The sequence below is a fragment of the Oncorhynchus mykiss genome, chromosome 1 (assembly GCF_057628025.1).
Source record: "Oncorhynchus mykiss isolate SJ-2025 chromosome 1, ASM5762802v1, whole genome shotgun sequence".
NCBI classification, from domain to species: Eukaryota; Metazoa; Chordata; class Actinopteri; order Salmoniformes; family Salmonidae; genus Oncorhynchus; species Oncorhynchus mykiss.
The window spans coordinates 25,574,245-25,588,493 of record NC_143022.1 but is presented as its reverse complement, the minus strand read 5'-3'; the positions used below and the strand labels follow the sequence as shown (position 1 = coordinate 25,588,493).

Below are 14,249 nucleotides of genomic sequence, written 5' to 3'. Positions count from 1 at the left end.
TGAGTGTCTGTCTCCTAGTTATTATGAGAGCAGTGTGACTGTCTGAACACAGTGGTTATATGATGAGGCAGAGACAATCAGAGGCCTGTGTGTGCAGAGTCACGCAGGGTACATCCCAGACCCAGGGCTATCGGAGAGGGAGTCTGTTTTTTGTGTCTAACACATGGCTGTTAATGTTACATAAGCCAAACCAAGCAGAGTAGGGAAGAACAGATAGTCAGATACCATCTCAGGCCCTCTGTCTTGTGTCCTGGGCTATTTCATTAGAACTTGTCTGTCTACCTCTGTTCTGCCTTAACATTCAAGTCTACTTTACAGGCAGACATTTTCATTATGTATTTGTCACTTCTGCTCCCGCTCTTCCCCCCTAAGTGCCAGGCTGCCCTGCATCACTCACTCCTATCATCTATTACGCACACCTGCCTTCCCTCCCCCTGGCGCTTGAGGGCGCCAGGCTGCCCTGCATCACTCACTCCTATCATCTATTACGCACACCTGCCTTCCCTCCCCCTGGCGCTTGAGGGCGCCAGGCTGCCCTGCATCACTCACTCCTATCATCCATTACGCACACCTGCCTTCCCTCGTCACGCGCATCAGCGATAGTGGACTCACCTGGACTCACTCATCATCTGTTTATATCCTCCCCTATATTTGTCAGTTCCCAGCTCTGTTCGCTGCTGATGCATTAATTGTCTTTTGTTTGTGTTACCTGTTTGCTGACGCTGTTCCTGTCTCGCTCCATGTCCGTTATTTATGAAATGTTTACTCCCCGTACCTGCTTCGTCTCTCCAGCGTCATCATGTGACAGTATTTCTCTAAATCTCTTGTAGACAAACCAGTTGACATGTCAAACCTCTAGGTTTACCAAACATTTAAGTGATCGTCAATTAAGAGCAGTAGGATTAAGTCATATATTTTAACAAAAGAGCAAGTACATTTGATGTATTTGTATACATGTATTTCTAGATGAAACACTTTTGGTGAAAAGGTGACTCTGATTTTGTGTTGTACTTTGTCAATTGAAAATGTGCTTAGAGTTTTGAAACCACTGCCTTTTTGATGACCTGTTTTGAGTGTTGTACTAAGAGTTATGAACAGATGGGGTGAGGTTTAGAGGGAGGGAGAGATGTCGATGGGAGAGAGCTCTCATTATGTACTCTAGAACAAAGTATTTCCTCTGAGTGAGGGAGCGGATTTCCTCTGGAGACAAACACCATCTGCTGGGATATTTAGAGAGAGAGGGCGGAGAGGGGGCGCAGGGAGAGGAGGAGGGGGGATAACAGGGAGAAGTGGAAGAGGGAGAAGGGGGAGAGTAAGATAGGGAACAAGGAGAGGATGCAGGGACAGAAGGGGGAGAGAGAGAGGGTGCAGAGAGAGAGAGGGCGCAGGGAGAGGGAGGGGAGAGAGAGGGGGGAGAAGGGCGCAGGTAGAGAGAGGGCACAGGTAGAGAGAGAGAGAGAGAGAGAGGCGGAGGGCACAGGTAGAGAGAGAGGTGGAGGGCACAGGTAGAGAGAGGGCACAGGTAGAGAGAGGTGGAGGGCACAGGTAGAGAGAGAGAGAGGCGGAGGGCACAGGTAGAGAGAGGGCACAGGTAGAGAGAGAGGGGGAGAGCAGAGAAAGAGAGTACAGAGATTTGGCCGTCAGACGCCCACTCCATTGACCTGCACACATCAGACTGTGGGCAGGTCAATAATTAGCAGCATTGAGCTCTGTGTATGTCTGTCTGCACATGATCCTCATATTCACACACTTGAACGAATGCACACACACAAAAACACAGTGTGAGTGAGTGAAAGCATTCGGTAGGTATACAATATATATTGAACAAAAATATAACTGCAACATGTAAAGTGTTGATCCTATGTTTCATGAACTGTAATAAAATGCAATGTATTTACATCCCTAATAGTGAGCATTTCTCCTTTGCCAAGATAATCCATCCACCTGACAGGTGTGGCATATCAAGAAGCTGATTAAACAGCATCAAATCAAATTTATTTATATAGCCCTTCGTACATCAGCTGATATCTCAAAGTGCTGTACAGAAACCCAGCCTAAAACCCCAAACAGCAAGCAATGCAGGTGTAGAAGCACGGTGGCTAGGAAAAACTCCCTGGCTAAAACTCCCTGGCTATGAAAAACCAGGCTATGAGGGGTGGCCAGTCCTCTTCTGGCTGTGCGGGGTGGAGATTATAACAGAACATGGCCAAGATGTTCAAATGTTCATAAATGAGCAGCATGGTCAAATAATAATAATCACAGGCAGAACAGTTGAAACTGGAGCAGCAGCACAGCCAGGTGGACTGGGGACAGCAAGGAGTCCTCATGCCAGGTAGTCCTGAGGCATGGTCCTCCGAGAGAGAGAGAGAACAAAAGAGAGAAAGAGAATTAGAGAGAGCATACTTAAATTCACACAGGACACCGGATAAGACAGGAGAAGTACTCCAGATATAACAGACTGACCCTAGCCCCCAACACAAACTACTGCAGCATAAATACTGGAGGCTGAGACAGGAGGGGTCAGGAGACACTGTGGCCCCATCCGATGATACCCCCGGACAGGGCCAAACAGGAAGGATATAACCCCACCCACTTTGCCAAAGCACAGCCCCCACACCACTAGATCTTCAACCACCAACTTACCATCCTGAGACAAGGCCAAGTATAGCCCACAAAGATCTCCGCCACGGCACAACCCAAGGGGGGGCGCCAACCCAGACAGGAAGATCACATCAGTGACTCAACCCACTCAAGTGACGCACCCCTCCTAGGGACGGCATGAAATCATCATTACACGGGTGCACCTTGTGCTGGGGACAATAAATGCCACTAAAATTTCAAACAATAGGCCAGATCCCTCAAGGTTTGAGGGAGTGTGTAATTGGCGTGCTGACTGCAGGAATATCCACCAGAGCTGTTTCCAGATAATGTAATGTTTATTTATTTACCATAAGCCGCCTCCAACGTAATTTTAGAGAATTTGGCAATACGTCCAACCGGCCTCACAGACCACGTTTAACCACGCCAGCCCAGGACCTCCACATCCAGCTTCTTCACCTGCGGGATTGTCTGAGACCAGTCACAGCTGATGAAACTGTGGGTTTGCACAACTGAAGAATTTCTGCATAAACTGTCAGAAACCGTCTCAGGGAAGCTCATCTGTGTGCTCATCATCCTCAACAGGGGATGATTGTACCTGATTGTACTTCGGCATTGTAACCAACTTCATTGGGCAAATTCTCACCTTCGATGACCACTAGTATGCTGGAGAAGTTTGCTCTTCAAGGATGAATCCTGGTTTCAACTGTACTGGGCAGATGGCAGACAGCGAGTATGGCGTTGTGTGGGTGAGTGGTTTGCCACCATGAGTGCCCCATGGTGGCGGTGGGGTTATGGTATGGGCAGGAATAAGCTATGGACAACAAACACAATTGCATTTTATTGATGGCAATTTGAATGCAACGAGGTACCGTGATGAGATCCTGAAGCCCATTGTCATGCCATTCATTCACCTCATGTTTCAGCATGATAATGCATGGCTCCATGTCGCTAGCATCTGTACACAATTCCTAGAAGCAGAACATTTTCCAGTTCTTCGATGGCCTGCATATTCATCAGACATGTCAACCATTGAGCAGGTTTGGGATGCTCTAGATTTGCTTACCGCCCAAATAGGTCCACAGACGATGCAATCTCAACCACACTGCACACTGCCCTAACCCATCTGGACAAGAGGAATACCTATGTGAGAATGCTGTTCATCGACTACAGCTCGGCATTCAACACCATAGTACCCTCCAAGCTCGTCATCAAGCTCGAGACCCTGGGTCTCGACCCCGCCCTGTGCAACTGGGTACTGGACTTCCTGACGGGCCGCCCCCAGGTGGTGAGGGTAGGCAACAACATCTCCTCCCCGCTGATCCTCAACACTGGGGCCCCACAAGGTTGCGTTCTGAGCCCTCTCCTGTACTCCCTGTTCACCCACGACTGCGTGGCCACGCACGCCTCCAACTCAATCATCAAGTTTGCGGACGACACAACAGTGGTAGGCTTGATTACCAACAACGATGAGACGGCCTACAGGGAGGAGGTGAGGGCCCTCGGAGTGTGGTGTCAGGAAAACAACCTCACACTCAACGTCAACAAAACTAAGGAGATGATTGTGGACTTCAGGAAACAGCAGAGGGAACACCCCCCTATCCACATCGATGGAACAGTAGTGGAGAGGGTAGCAAGTTTTAAGTTCCTCGGCATACACATCACAGACAAACTGAATTGGTCCACTCACACAGACAGCATCGTGAAGAAGGCGCAGCAGCGCCTCTTCAACCTCAGGAGGCTGAAGAAATTCGGCTTGTCACCAAAAGCACTCACAAACTTCTACAGATGCACAATCGAGAGCATCCTGGCGGGCTGTATCACCGCCTGGTATGGCAACTGCACCGCCCTCAACCGTAAGGCTCTCCAGAGGGTAGTGAGGTCTGCACAACGCATCACCGGGGGCAAACTACCTGCCCTCCAGGACACCTACACCACCCGATGTCACAGGAAGGCCATAAAGATCATCAAGGACATCAACCACCCGAGCCACTGCCTGTTCACCCCGCTATCATCCAGAAGGCGAGGTCAGTACAGGTGCATCAAAGCTGGGACCGAGAGACTGAAAAACAGCTTCTATCTCAAGGCCATCAGACTGTTAAACAGCCACCACTAACACTGAGTGGCTGCTGCCAACACACTGACACTGACTCAACTCCAGCCACTTTAATAATGGGAATTGATGGGAAATGATGTAAATATATCACTAGCCACTTTAAACAATGCTACCTTATATAAATGTTACTTACCCTACATTATTCATCTCATATGCATACATATATACTGTACTCTATATCATCGACGGTATCCTTATGTAATACTTGTATCACTAGCCACTTTATACTATACTATGCCACTTTGTTTACATACTCATCTCATTTGTACATACTGTACCCGATACCATCTACTGTACCTTGCCTATGCTGCTCTGTACCATCACTCATTCATATATCCTTATGTACATATTCTTTATCCCCTTACACTGTGTACAAGACAGTAGTTTTGGAATTGTTAGTTAGATTACTTGTTATTACTGCATTGTCGGAACTAGAAGCACAAGCATTTCGCTACACTCGCATTAACATCTGCTAACCATGTGTATGTGACAAATAAAATTTGATTTGATTTGATTTGATTTGATTTAGATCGAATTATATGACAGCATGTTCCATTTCCCCCTAATATCCAGCAACTTTGGACAGCCATTGAAGAGTTGTGGGACAACATTCCACAGGCCACAATCAACAGCCTGATCAACTCTATGCGAAGGAGATGTCGCCCTGCATGAGGAAAATGGAGGACTGGTTTTCTTATCCATGCCCCTACCTTTTTTTAAGTATCTTGGACCAACAGATGCAAATCCATCGATTAGAGTGTCACGTATACTCTCTCTCTCTGGCCTCTAGGTCATCAGGCTGTTGATTATCCCGCACACCTGTCACCATCGTCTCACGTACCTGCGCCTCATGACACACGACACTCCATCCCCTCCTTGATTATTTTCCCTGTATCTGTCACTCCCCTTGGTTCTTTCCTCAGGTGTTATTGACTCTGTTTTCATGTTGGTGCGTTGTTTGTGTTACGTGTTTATTGTTTTATTTATTTATTAAAACACTCCCTGAACTTGCTTCCTGACTCTCAGCGCACTCGTTACATTGGGCCTAATTTATTTATTAAAACACTCCCTGAACTTGCTTCCTGACTCTCAGCGCACTCGTTACATTGGGCCTAATTTATTTATTAAAACACTCCCTGAACTTGCTTCCTGACTCTCAGCGCACTCGTTACATTGGGCCTAATTTATTTATTAAAACACTCCCTGAACTTGCTTCCCGACTCTCAGCGCACTCGTTACATTGGGCCTAATTTATTTATTAAAACACTCCCTGAACTTGCTTCCCGACTCTCAGCGCACTCGTTACATTGGGCCTAATTTATTTATTAAAACACTCACTCCCTGAACTTGCTTCCTGACTCTCAGCGCACTCGTTACATTGGGCCTAATTTATTTATTAAAACACTCCCTGAACTTGCTTCCTGACTCTCAGCGCAGTCGTTACATTGGGCCTAATTTATTTATTAAAACACTCCCTGAACTTGCTTCCCGACTCTCAGCGCACTCGTTACATTGGGCCTAATTTATTTATTAAAACACTCCCTGAACTTGCTTCCTGACTCTCAGCGCACTCGTTACATTGGGCCTAATTTATTTATTAAAACACTCCCTGAACTTGCTTCCCGACTCTCAGCGCACTCGTTACATTGGGCCTAATTTATTTATTAAAACACTCCCTGAACTTGCTTCCCGACTCTCAGCGCACTCGTTACATTTATTATTTTATTTATTTACATTGACTGATTTTATTATAGGAACTGTAACTCAGTAAAATCTTTGAAATTGTAGCATGTTGCGTTTTATATATTTTGTTCAGTGTATATACAGTATATAGAGAGAGATCACAGAGACAGAACAGGAGAATAATCACTGGGATTCCACATGGGTAAAATCTATCCTCATACAGGGCTTTCTCACATACATTTTACTTGTATTTAACTAGGCAAGTCAGTTAAGAACAAATTATTATTTACAATGATGGCCTAGGAACAGCAGGTTAACTGCCTTGTTCAGGGGCAGAACAACAGATTTTTACCTTGTCAGCTCGGGGATTCAATCTTGCAACCTTTCGGTTACTAGTCCAACGCTCTAACCACTAGGCTACCTGCCGCCCCACATCATTAACTGAACCTTGAAGGGATACTTCCCCAGAGTCAGTGGATAGCATTGTTATGTCTCTATGTCCAGTATGACATAGAAGTAGTTAGAAGTAGAAGTAGTTCTGCGAGCCATTGCAGGGCCATAGGGACACGGAGTGTCAGTGTGGGTGAGAGGTTGGCTCTCTCTGTCTCATAGGGCCACTCACAGTGTGGGTGAGAGGTTTGCCCGGAGTGTCTCAAGGCCTGTGTGTTTGCTCCAGGCTCCAGACCTTGCCAATGACACACTGACTGGGGGAGGGAGAGTTACATACTGTATGTACTCACCAGCTGTCTGGGACAAAGGCCTGGATCTGTAAACAACATCATTCATTTCAGCCACTGGAACCAGCCTACTGAGGGACAGTTATACTGTAGATGTTTGTTGGTTGGTTTGTTCCAATGATTATTAGGGCAAGGAGTCCTGACCATACAAATATCTGGGCCCTAGTGATCAAATAGTATGTGTGTGCATACTCACATTGAGAAGTTTGACAATGTGTTTATGTATCTATGGTGACTGTGTTTGTGTTCCAGATATTTGGTCACTGGGGGTGATCCTCTTCATGCTGGTGTGTGGACAGCCGCCATTCCAGGAGACCAATGACAGTGAGACGCTCACCATGATTATGGACTGTCGCTACACCGTCCCCGCCCATGTCTCCGCAGACTGTAAAGAGTGAGTAGCATCACCCTCTCCTTTGAGCCTCCAGCTCTCACACACACCATGCATTAACCTCAACACGGTGTCATACAATGCAGTTTAAATATGTCATATGGTTTTTATAATTCTCTCAGATGCACTAGAAATAGACTGTGGTTATGCAACAGTGATACATACAGACACATAATAACAACGATGCCAGTTGTCGGCTCTCTGTGTGTTTCTGAATGCCTGGCCCTAACCTGCCCTACCCCAGTCAGCCCCAGCCAACCTCTATTTTGACAAGGAGTCAGTGCTGAGACCAAGGTCTGTTTTCCAGATGAGCCCTGTATAGCACCACAATACACATCAAACTACACATTCATATGCACAATAAAATACACGTTATTATACACAACAATACATGAAAAGCAAAACAATCCTAAAAAACGGACACATTCGTCAGTAAAAAGGACCCCTGACAAACGGCTGAAATGCCCTAGAGGCACCAGTTGTAATTGTTGATCATTCCACAAGTAAGGTGCAAGAAAATGAAAGGTTGATTTACCTAACTCTCTAGACACCAGCGGGCTTGATCATCTGTCATTTTAAATCTTAACAGGGATGTTAGGCAAGGCAGACGTTTGTGGAGCGTATTGATGTGATCTGAATGATGTCAAAGAGGTGGGTGAGATTTTATTAAAATGGGTCTCCTATCGCCCAAACTCTGAACCTCACACCTGACTGAGAACCTCGTGCAAACAGCCTTCTGGACACAGCCTACCCTGTGCTCTTTGGCTGTTTTTGTCAGAGGGCGCAAGCCAATCACTGAATAGGGAATACAATATTGAAAGTTGATTTGAGGTGGCCAGCCAACCAGTGGGTAGAATAAAGAGATGGCTGAAATGAAAGTTTATCTCAGGATTTCCAAAAATGATGAGAGTTCTAGGAAACTGAGAGTTGCTGAGTGAATTGGTTCAGATCCATACAGTATTGGACTGCCACTTGTCTGTAATTCATTGCGTGGTTACGATCAATCCCTGGATACCTAGTCACTCCATTCTACATCTCACCCCAGATCTCACCCCAGATCTCAACCCAGATCTCACCCCAGCTCTGGTATCTATTAAAGTTCAATCTGAACATAACTGTCTTTGTGTTAAAAAGGGATGAATTAGCTATGCCCCTTGGTACCAATGCTATTTGTGTTTGAGACTCAAGAACACCCCTGCAGCCACTGAACCGCAGTCCAGACCTCCCAGACCTTGTGGTTCTGAGTCAGATGATTGAGCCTCAGACATCTAACTGACTGGCTCAGGAACAGTTTCAAACATAAAACCTGGGTCATATGACCAAGGCCCTGATGAATGCTCTTTTCATGGGAAGATGATTCCTAGCAAAACAGAACAGTCCTGTGGGCACAATCAACAGAGCGAAAGCAGGCCTCTCCCCACCCACCCTCCATCTCTCTATTCCTCTCTCTCCTATAATCTCTCTCTCACTATCTCCCTCTCACTCCCCTCTCTCTTCCCCTCTCTCTCCTGATATCTCTCTCCCCCCTGTTGCTCTCTCTCTCCCTCTCTTCTGCTATCTCTCCTCTCTGTTGCTCTCTTTCTCCTGCTATCTCTGTCTCCCTCTCTCCTGCTATCTCTCTTTCTCCTGCTATCTCTCTCTCTCTCCTCTGTTGCTCTCTCTCTCCTGCTATCTCTCTTTCTCCTGTTATCTCTCCTCTGTTGCTCTCTTTCTCCTGCTATCTCTCTTTCTCCTGCTATCTCTCTCTCTCCCCTCTGTTGCTCTCTTTCTCCTGCTATCTCTCTTTCTCCTGCTATCTCTAGCTCTCCTGCTATCTCTCTCTCGTGCTGTCCCTCTGTTGCTCTTTTTCTCTCTCTCTCTCCCTACCTACTCTTACTTTGTATTAAGTGCTTTGCTTTACTGTGTAGTAGTGTTGTGAGATGTGCATGGGTCAGTTAGGAAGACAGTGTGTAAATCATTCGTTTGTATTAATATTTCAGTAGTATGAATAGGATATACCAAACAACAAGAGCATTATTGGATTGGAGGTTCAGAGAAGTATGGGTACTTGCACAGTGTAAATGGACATAGGGCATTATTTAAGGAGGATAGAGCCTTTAGGCTGAATGGTGATCCTGGTCTTGCATGGTTAAACCACTTAAAGGCTTGTGCAAACATACACACACACACACAATTGTTTTTCTATCCTCGTGGGGACCTAAAATTGATTTCCATTCAAAATACAATTTTCCCTAACCCCTAAACTTAACCCTTACCCTAACCTTAACCCTAAACCTAACCTTAACCCTAAACATAACCCCTTACCCTAACCCTAATTCCAACCCTAACCCTAACCCTAATTGTAACCCTAAACCTAACCCCTAAACTCAAAATAACATATTCTATGTCCCCACGAGGAGATGTTTCCTTGTTTTACTATCCCTGTGGGGACTTTTGGAGATTTTAGGTCCCCACGAGGATAAAAGAGCAAGATGACACACACACACACACACACACACACACACACACACACACACACACATACACCTACCAGTGAGACGAAGGGAGCAGTGGCATCCCCTGGTGGTCATTCACAGGAACTTGTTCCTCTACACCAGACTAGAGCCAGCTCTCAGCCTCACTGCATTAAAACAGTCACAATAACAAATAGATTCTGATGCAGACTTTGCATACCTCTCTGCACACACACACTCACAGACATATAGAGAGGAATACAAAGTCCCCATCCTGCGTCAGAGCCTGCATGATGATGCACAGAGTCAGGCTGTGCCATGCCTCTCAGCCATGCCTTTCATCAAATTACCTGCCCTGCATGGATGCACCTAAAGACTGTCTGATGTCTGCAGGCGCTCATGAATATTGATGATGAAATAGATTGACAGTTTGATCTCATTCACTCTCGTAATGGCAGATAAATGGGGTTATGTGCTTTGACTGTCAATAACTGAATCAGTATGCATGAGAACTTCACTCGTGTACCGGTGTTACAAAAAAGAGGCCACAGAGGTATATATAGTATCTGATCTATGGAAGGTGAATTCTCAACTGTCTCTCTCTCTCTTTCTATCTGTCTCTCTCTCTCTTTCTCCCAGTTTGATCTCCCGTATGCTGCAGAGGGACCCGTCTAGCCGTGCCTCCCTGGAGGAGATCGAGAACCACCCCTGGCTGCAGGGGGTCAACCCCTCCCCCACAGGGCACAGTGCCGCCCCCCTCACCTCCCACCGCAGCCTGTCCCGGGAGGAACACGAGATCATCCTCCACGCCATGACCAGCGGCAACATCGCTGACCGCGATGCCATCCAACAGTGAGGACTTCCCTATATCTTCCTCTTCTCCCCAGATTCTCCTTCTCTCAATCCTCTTCCTTTGTACTCTACCTCAGATCTGAAAGCTTTTCAAGCAAGATAACTTGGTGATATGCATTTGTGGATGCAGTTCTGAAATGTGGTTGTTTTAAAATATTCTATTCTAAATTTAAACAACATTTTGTGTCATTCTGGTACGCCCAGGGCTCTAGAAGCGGATCAATACAACCACATCACAGCCACGTATTACCTGCTGGGGGAGCGCATCCTGAGAGACAAGCAGGAGCAGCCCAGCGAGATCCCGAAAGTTGACAGTTCGTGGGCCGAGCCATCACAACTCCAGTAAGACTCAGCATTCATTTAGTACAGTCAGTCACAATGATTCACAAAGGCACACAGTGCAGTCAGTCAGTCACAATGATTCACAAAGGCACACAGTGCAGTCAGTCAGTCAGTCACAATGATTCACAAAGGCACACAGTGCAGTCAGTCAGTCACAATGATTCACAAAGGCACACAGTGCAGTCAGTCAGTCAGTCACAATGATTCACAAAGGCACACAGTGCAGTCAGTCAGTCACAATGATTCACAAAGGCACACATTGCTGTCAGTCATAGTAAAAATGCAACTAGCTGATCATGAACTTATTTCTAATATATCTTTCTCTTCTGCAGGAGGCCGCGGTCTGAGCCTCTGGATCTGGAGCAGAGGGGGCTCCATGGCCTGCTGGCTGGCTGTCCCCGCCGAGGGGTGTCTGATGCTGTGGACTTCCTGACCCACAGGCCCCTGCTGCTTCAGCCACAGCCAAGTCGCACAGAGAGCCCCTTCCCTAAGTACAGCACAGAGCCCTGCCTGGGGCTCACCCTGCACCCTTCACCTCCTGACGAACCTCCACAGATCAAGAGCCTGGGAGCCCTGCAGCTTATCTGTGAAGAGGAAGAGGAGGAGGAAGATGAGGCGGAAGAGACAGGCAAACCACATGTTGGATTTCATAATATTCAAACACTGCCTCATATAATAGGCTTGGTATCAACCTCTGTGTCTACAGAACAGTCTAGTCCCATGCTCACAGCTCCAGAGGCTTCACAGAGCCCAGTCAGAGTAGTCCCAGGTCAGGGAGAGGAAACAGGCCTGTTGGCCACCTCAGTGGAGGAGGCACTGGAGACAGAGAGGGGGGAGTGGGACAGGGAGCTGCAGGCCAGGGTTTCTAGCCACAGCAGAGAGATGGAGCCTGACCAGCTGGCAGCCATACAGGAACAAGAACAGGGTATGATGGAGTCAGGGGAGAAGCCCATGGAGGAAGGAGACATGTCATGTGACCAACTGAGGCTAGGTAGTCATTTGACTTCAGACCAGCCAATCAATGGTAGTTCGATCAGCCCTAAAGCTCAACCTCCATACCTGCCTCGCCTCGGGGGGGTGCAGTGTTGTTGTGGGCAACAGGAAACTCCCAGCCCAGACATCATAGAAGGGGAAGATGCTATTCTTAAAAACAACAACACCACAGAGTCCAAGCCTAAGCTCCTGGTGCAGGGTGGGGGGTCCACCCCAGGCGCCTCACCCCGCTCTCTGCCCCATAACCACTGTGTGGACCTGGGCCCCGACGGGGTGGAGATGACCCGCAAGGTGAGAGGGCTTGGTGGGGAGTCTGAAGGGGACACTCCGGAGGAGCTTCAATTAGAGCGATCCCACAATGCACCACAGGGTCGCCTTGGGCCCAGGGAGACGGGGACCGACCCTACGTTCAGACTGGATCCTGGAAAGGGGAAGAATGTGAACCTGAGAGACCGCCTGCTGCAGTTCCCTCTCTGTGAGAAGGCCCTGTCCTTCAACATCCAGCCCACCTCCAAGGAGAAACTCCTGCCCTTCGCCCAGTACAACTGCTGCCATGTACTGTAGGCAGGGCCACCTGTAGATACCCTATACCTCCCACATTACTCACTCTGTCCCCTAGCCAAGGGGTAGGAATGGGCATCACTCCTGACACCCTCACACCAGGCCCAGACCCTGTCACTGTTCCATCTACTTCAACTTCAACACAAAACACTGGTGCAGACAGTATGTAGCCTATCTGAACTATCGGTCTGCGTCCAACCTAAACGGAATTATCATACTGTGACCTCAGACACGTTCCAGCCAATTGTAGTTAGACCTGTGTGGCCCCCACCCTGACCTCTTCATACTTAACGTCTACTGCTGCTTTCTTTGTGAGACAAAAACTGGACCTCATTGTGCTGCTATGTACTGGACTATAGAAAATGCTTTTTGTGTGGTCTTCTTAGACTATCACGATATACTGTAGCTTTGAATTGATTGCTATTTTATTTGCCCTTGTATCATAGCTTTTCATTTTGTACTAGCCTATCTAGAACTGAGCCCATTTTAGCATATGGTATGTTGTCACTCTGAGGCCTGCTAGTACAGTGCTATAATTGGAATGTGTAAGATGATGCATGCTGTATAGGTGAAAGCTACACTCCATGCCTCAGGCGCCATCCTTCGTTAGCTCAGCTAGCGGCATGATGGAAGGTGTGATGATGCTCTAGACAGTGTAGCTGGAAGCATGGTATAATTTAATGCGCGGGGTTACTTACGTCAATGACATTGTTGGTGCACTAATGTGGGTGCATTGTTGAATCTCAGTGGTACACAGTAGTGCATAAGGAGATGTGTCGGGCAGCGTTGCTCATGGTCACGTGATGAAGTAGCCTCGCTTGCGAACTTCAAAACCAGTGTCTGACCTTGGACCATGGGGGAATTTCCTCTTGGTCTACTGGCCTGGTTGCTCCCTAGGGAGACCCGCGATGATATCCTGTATGTTACATTGGCGACCAACGTGAGGCGATCTCTCGTGGGGGAGGAGGTCAAAGGGGGGTGAATGTAGTGGACTTGTCGGACTTGGTTGCTCATGGTCACGTGATCAGGGTCTGCGTTGGGAGCCGTGGGAGACCATGGTTCATATCACGTGTGTTACAGTAGCAAGGCTTGGGATCTAAACTGAATGTAAGAGCAACACCCAGGGAGAGAAACATTTTTGGACAGAGTTTCATAATGGAGACTTAAAAATATATACTGCTCAAAAAAATAAAGGGAACACTTAAACAACACAATGTAACTCCAAGTCAATCACACTTCTGTGTTATCAAACTGTCCACTTAGGAAGCAACACTGATTGACAATAAATTTCACATGCTGTTGTGCAAATGGAATAGACAACAGGTGGAAATTATAGGCAATTAGCAAGACACCCCCAATAAAGGAGTGGTTCTGCAGGTGGTGACCACAGACCACTTCTCAGTTCCTATGCTTCCTGGCTGATGTTTTGGTCACTTTTGAATGCTGGCGGTGCTTTCACTCTGGTGGTAGCATGAGACGGAGTCTACAACCCACACAAATGGCTCAGGTAGTGCAGCTCATCC

The 14,249-nt window shown here is 47.2% G+C and overlaps 1 protein-coding gene across 3 annotated transcripts in view; it reads left to right on the top strand.

Annotated features, from left to right (window-relative positions):
• Nucleotides 1-13,919, top strand: part of snrkb (SNF related kinase b) — a 49,187-nt gene extending 35,268 nt beyond the window's left edge. For all 3 annotated transcript variants that reach the window (XM_090213227.1, XM_021593323.3, XM_090213232.1), the window contains 4 exons: nucleotides 7,387-7,528; nucleotides 10,618-10,830; nucleotides 11,035-11,172; nucleotides 11,505-13,919. In XM_090213227.1, the coding sequence (XP_090069353.1) occupies nucleotides 7,387-7,528; nucleotides 10,618-10,830; nucleotides 11,035-11,172; nucleotides 11,505-12,729 (1,718 nt within the window). In that variant the 3' untranslated portion in view covers nucleotides 12,730-13,919. The remainder of the gene's footprint in view (nucleotides 1-7,386; nucleotides 7,529-10,617; nucleotides 10,831-11,034; nucleotides 11,173-11,504) is intronic.
• Nucleotides 13,920-14,249: the final 330 nt, after the last annotated feature.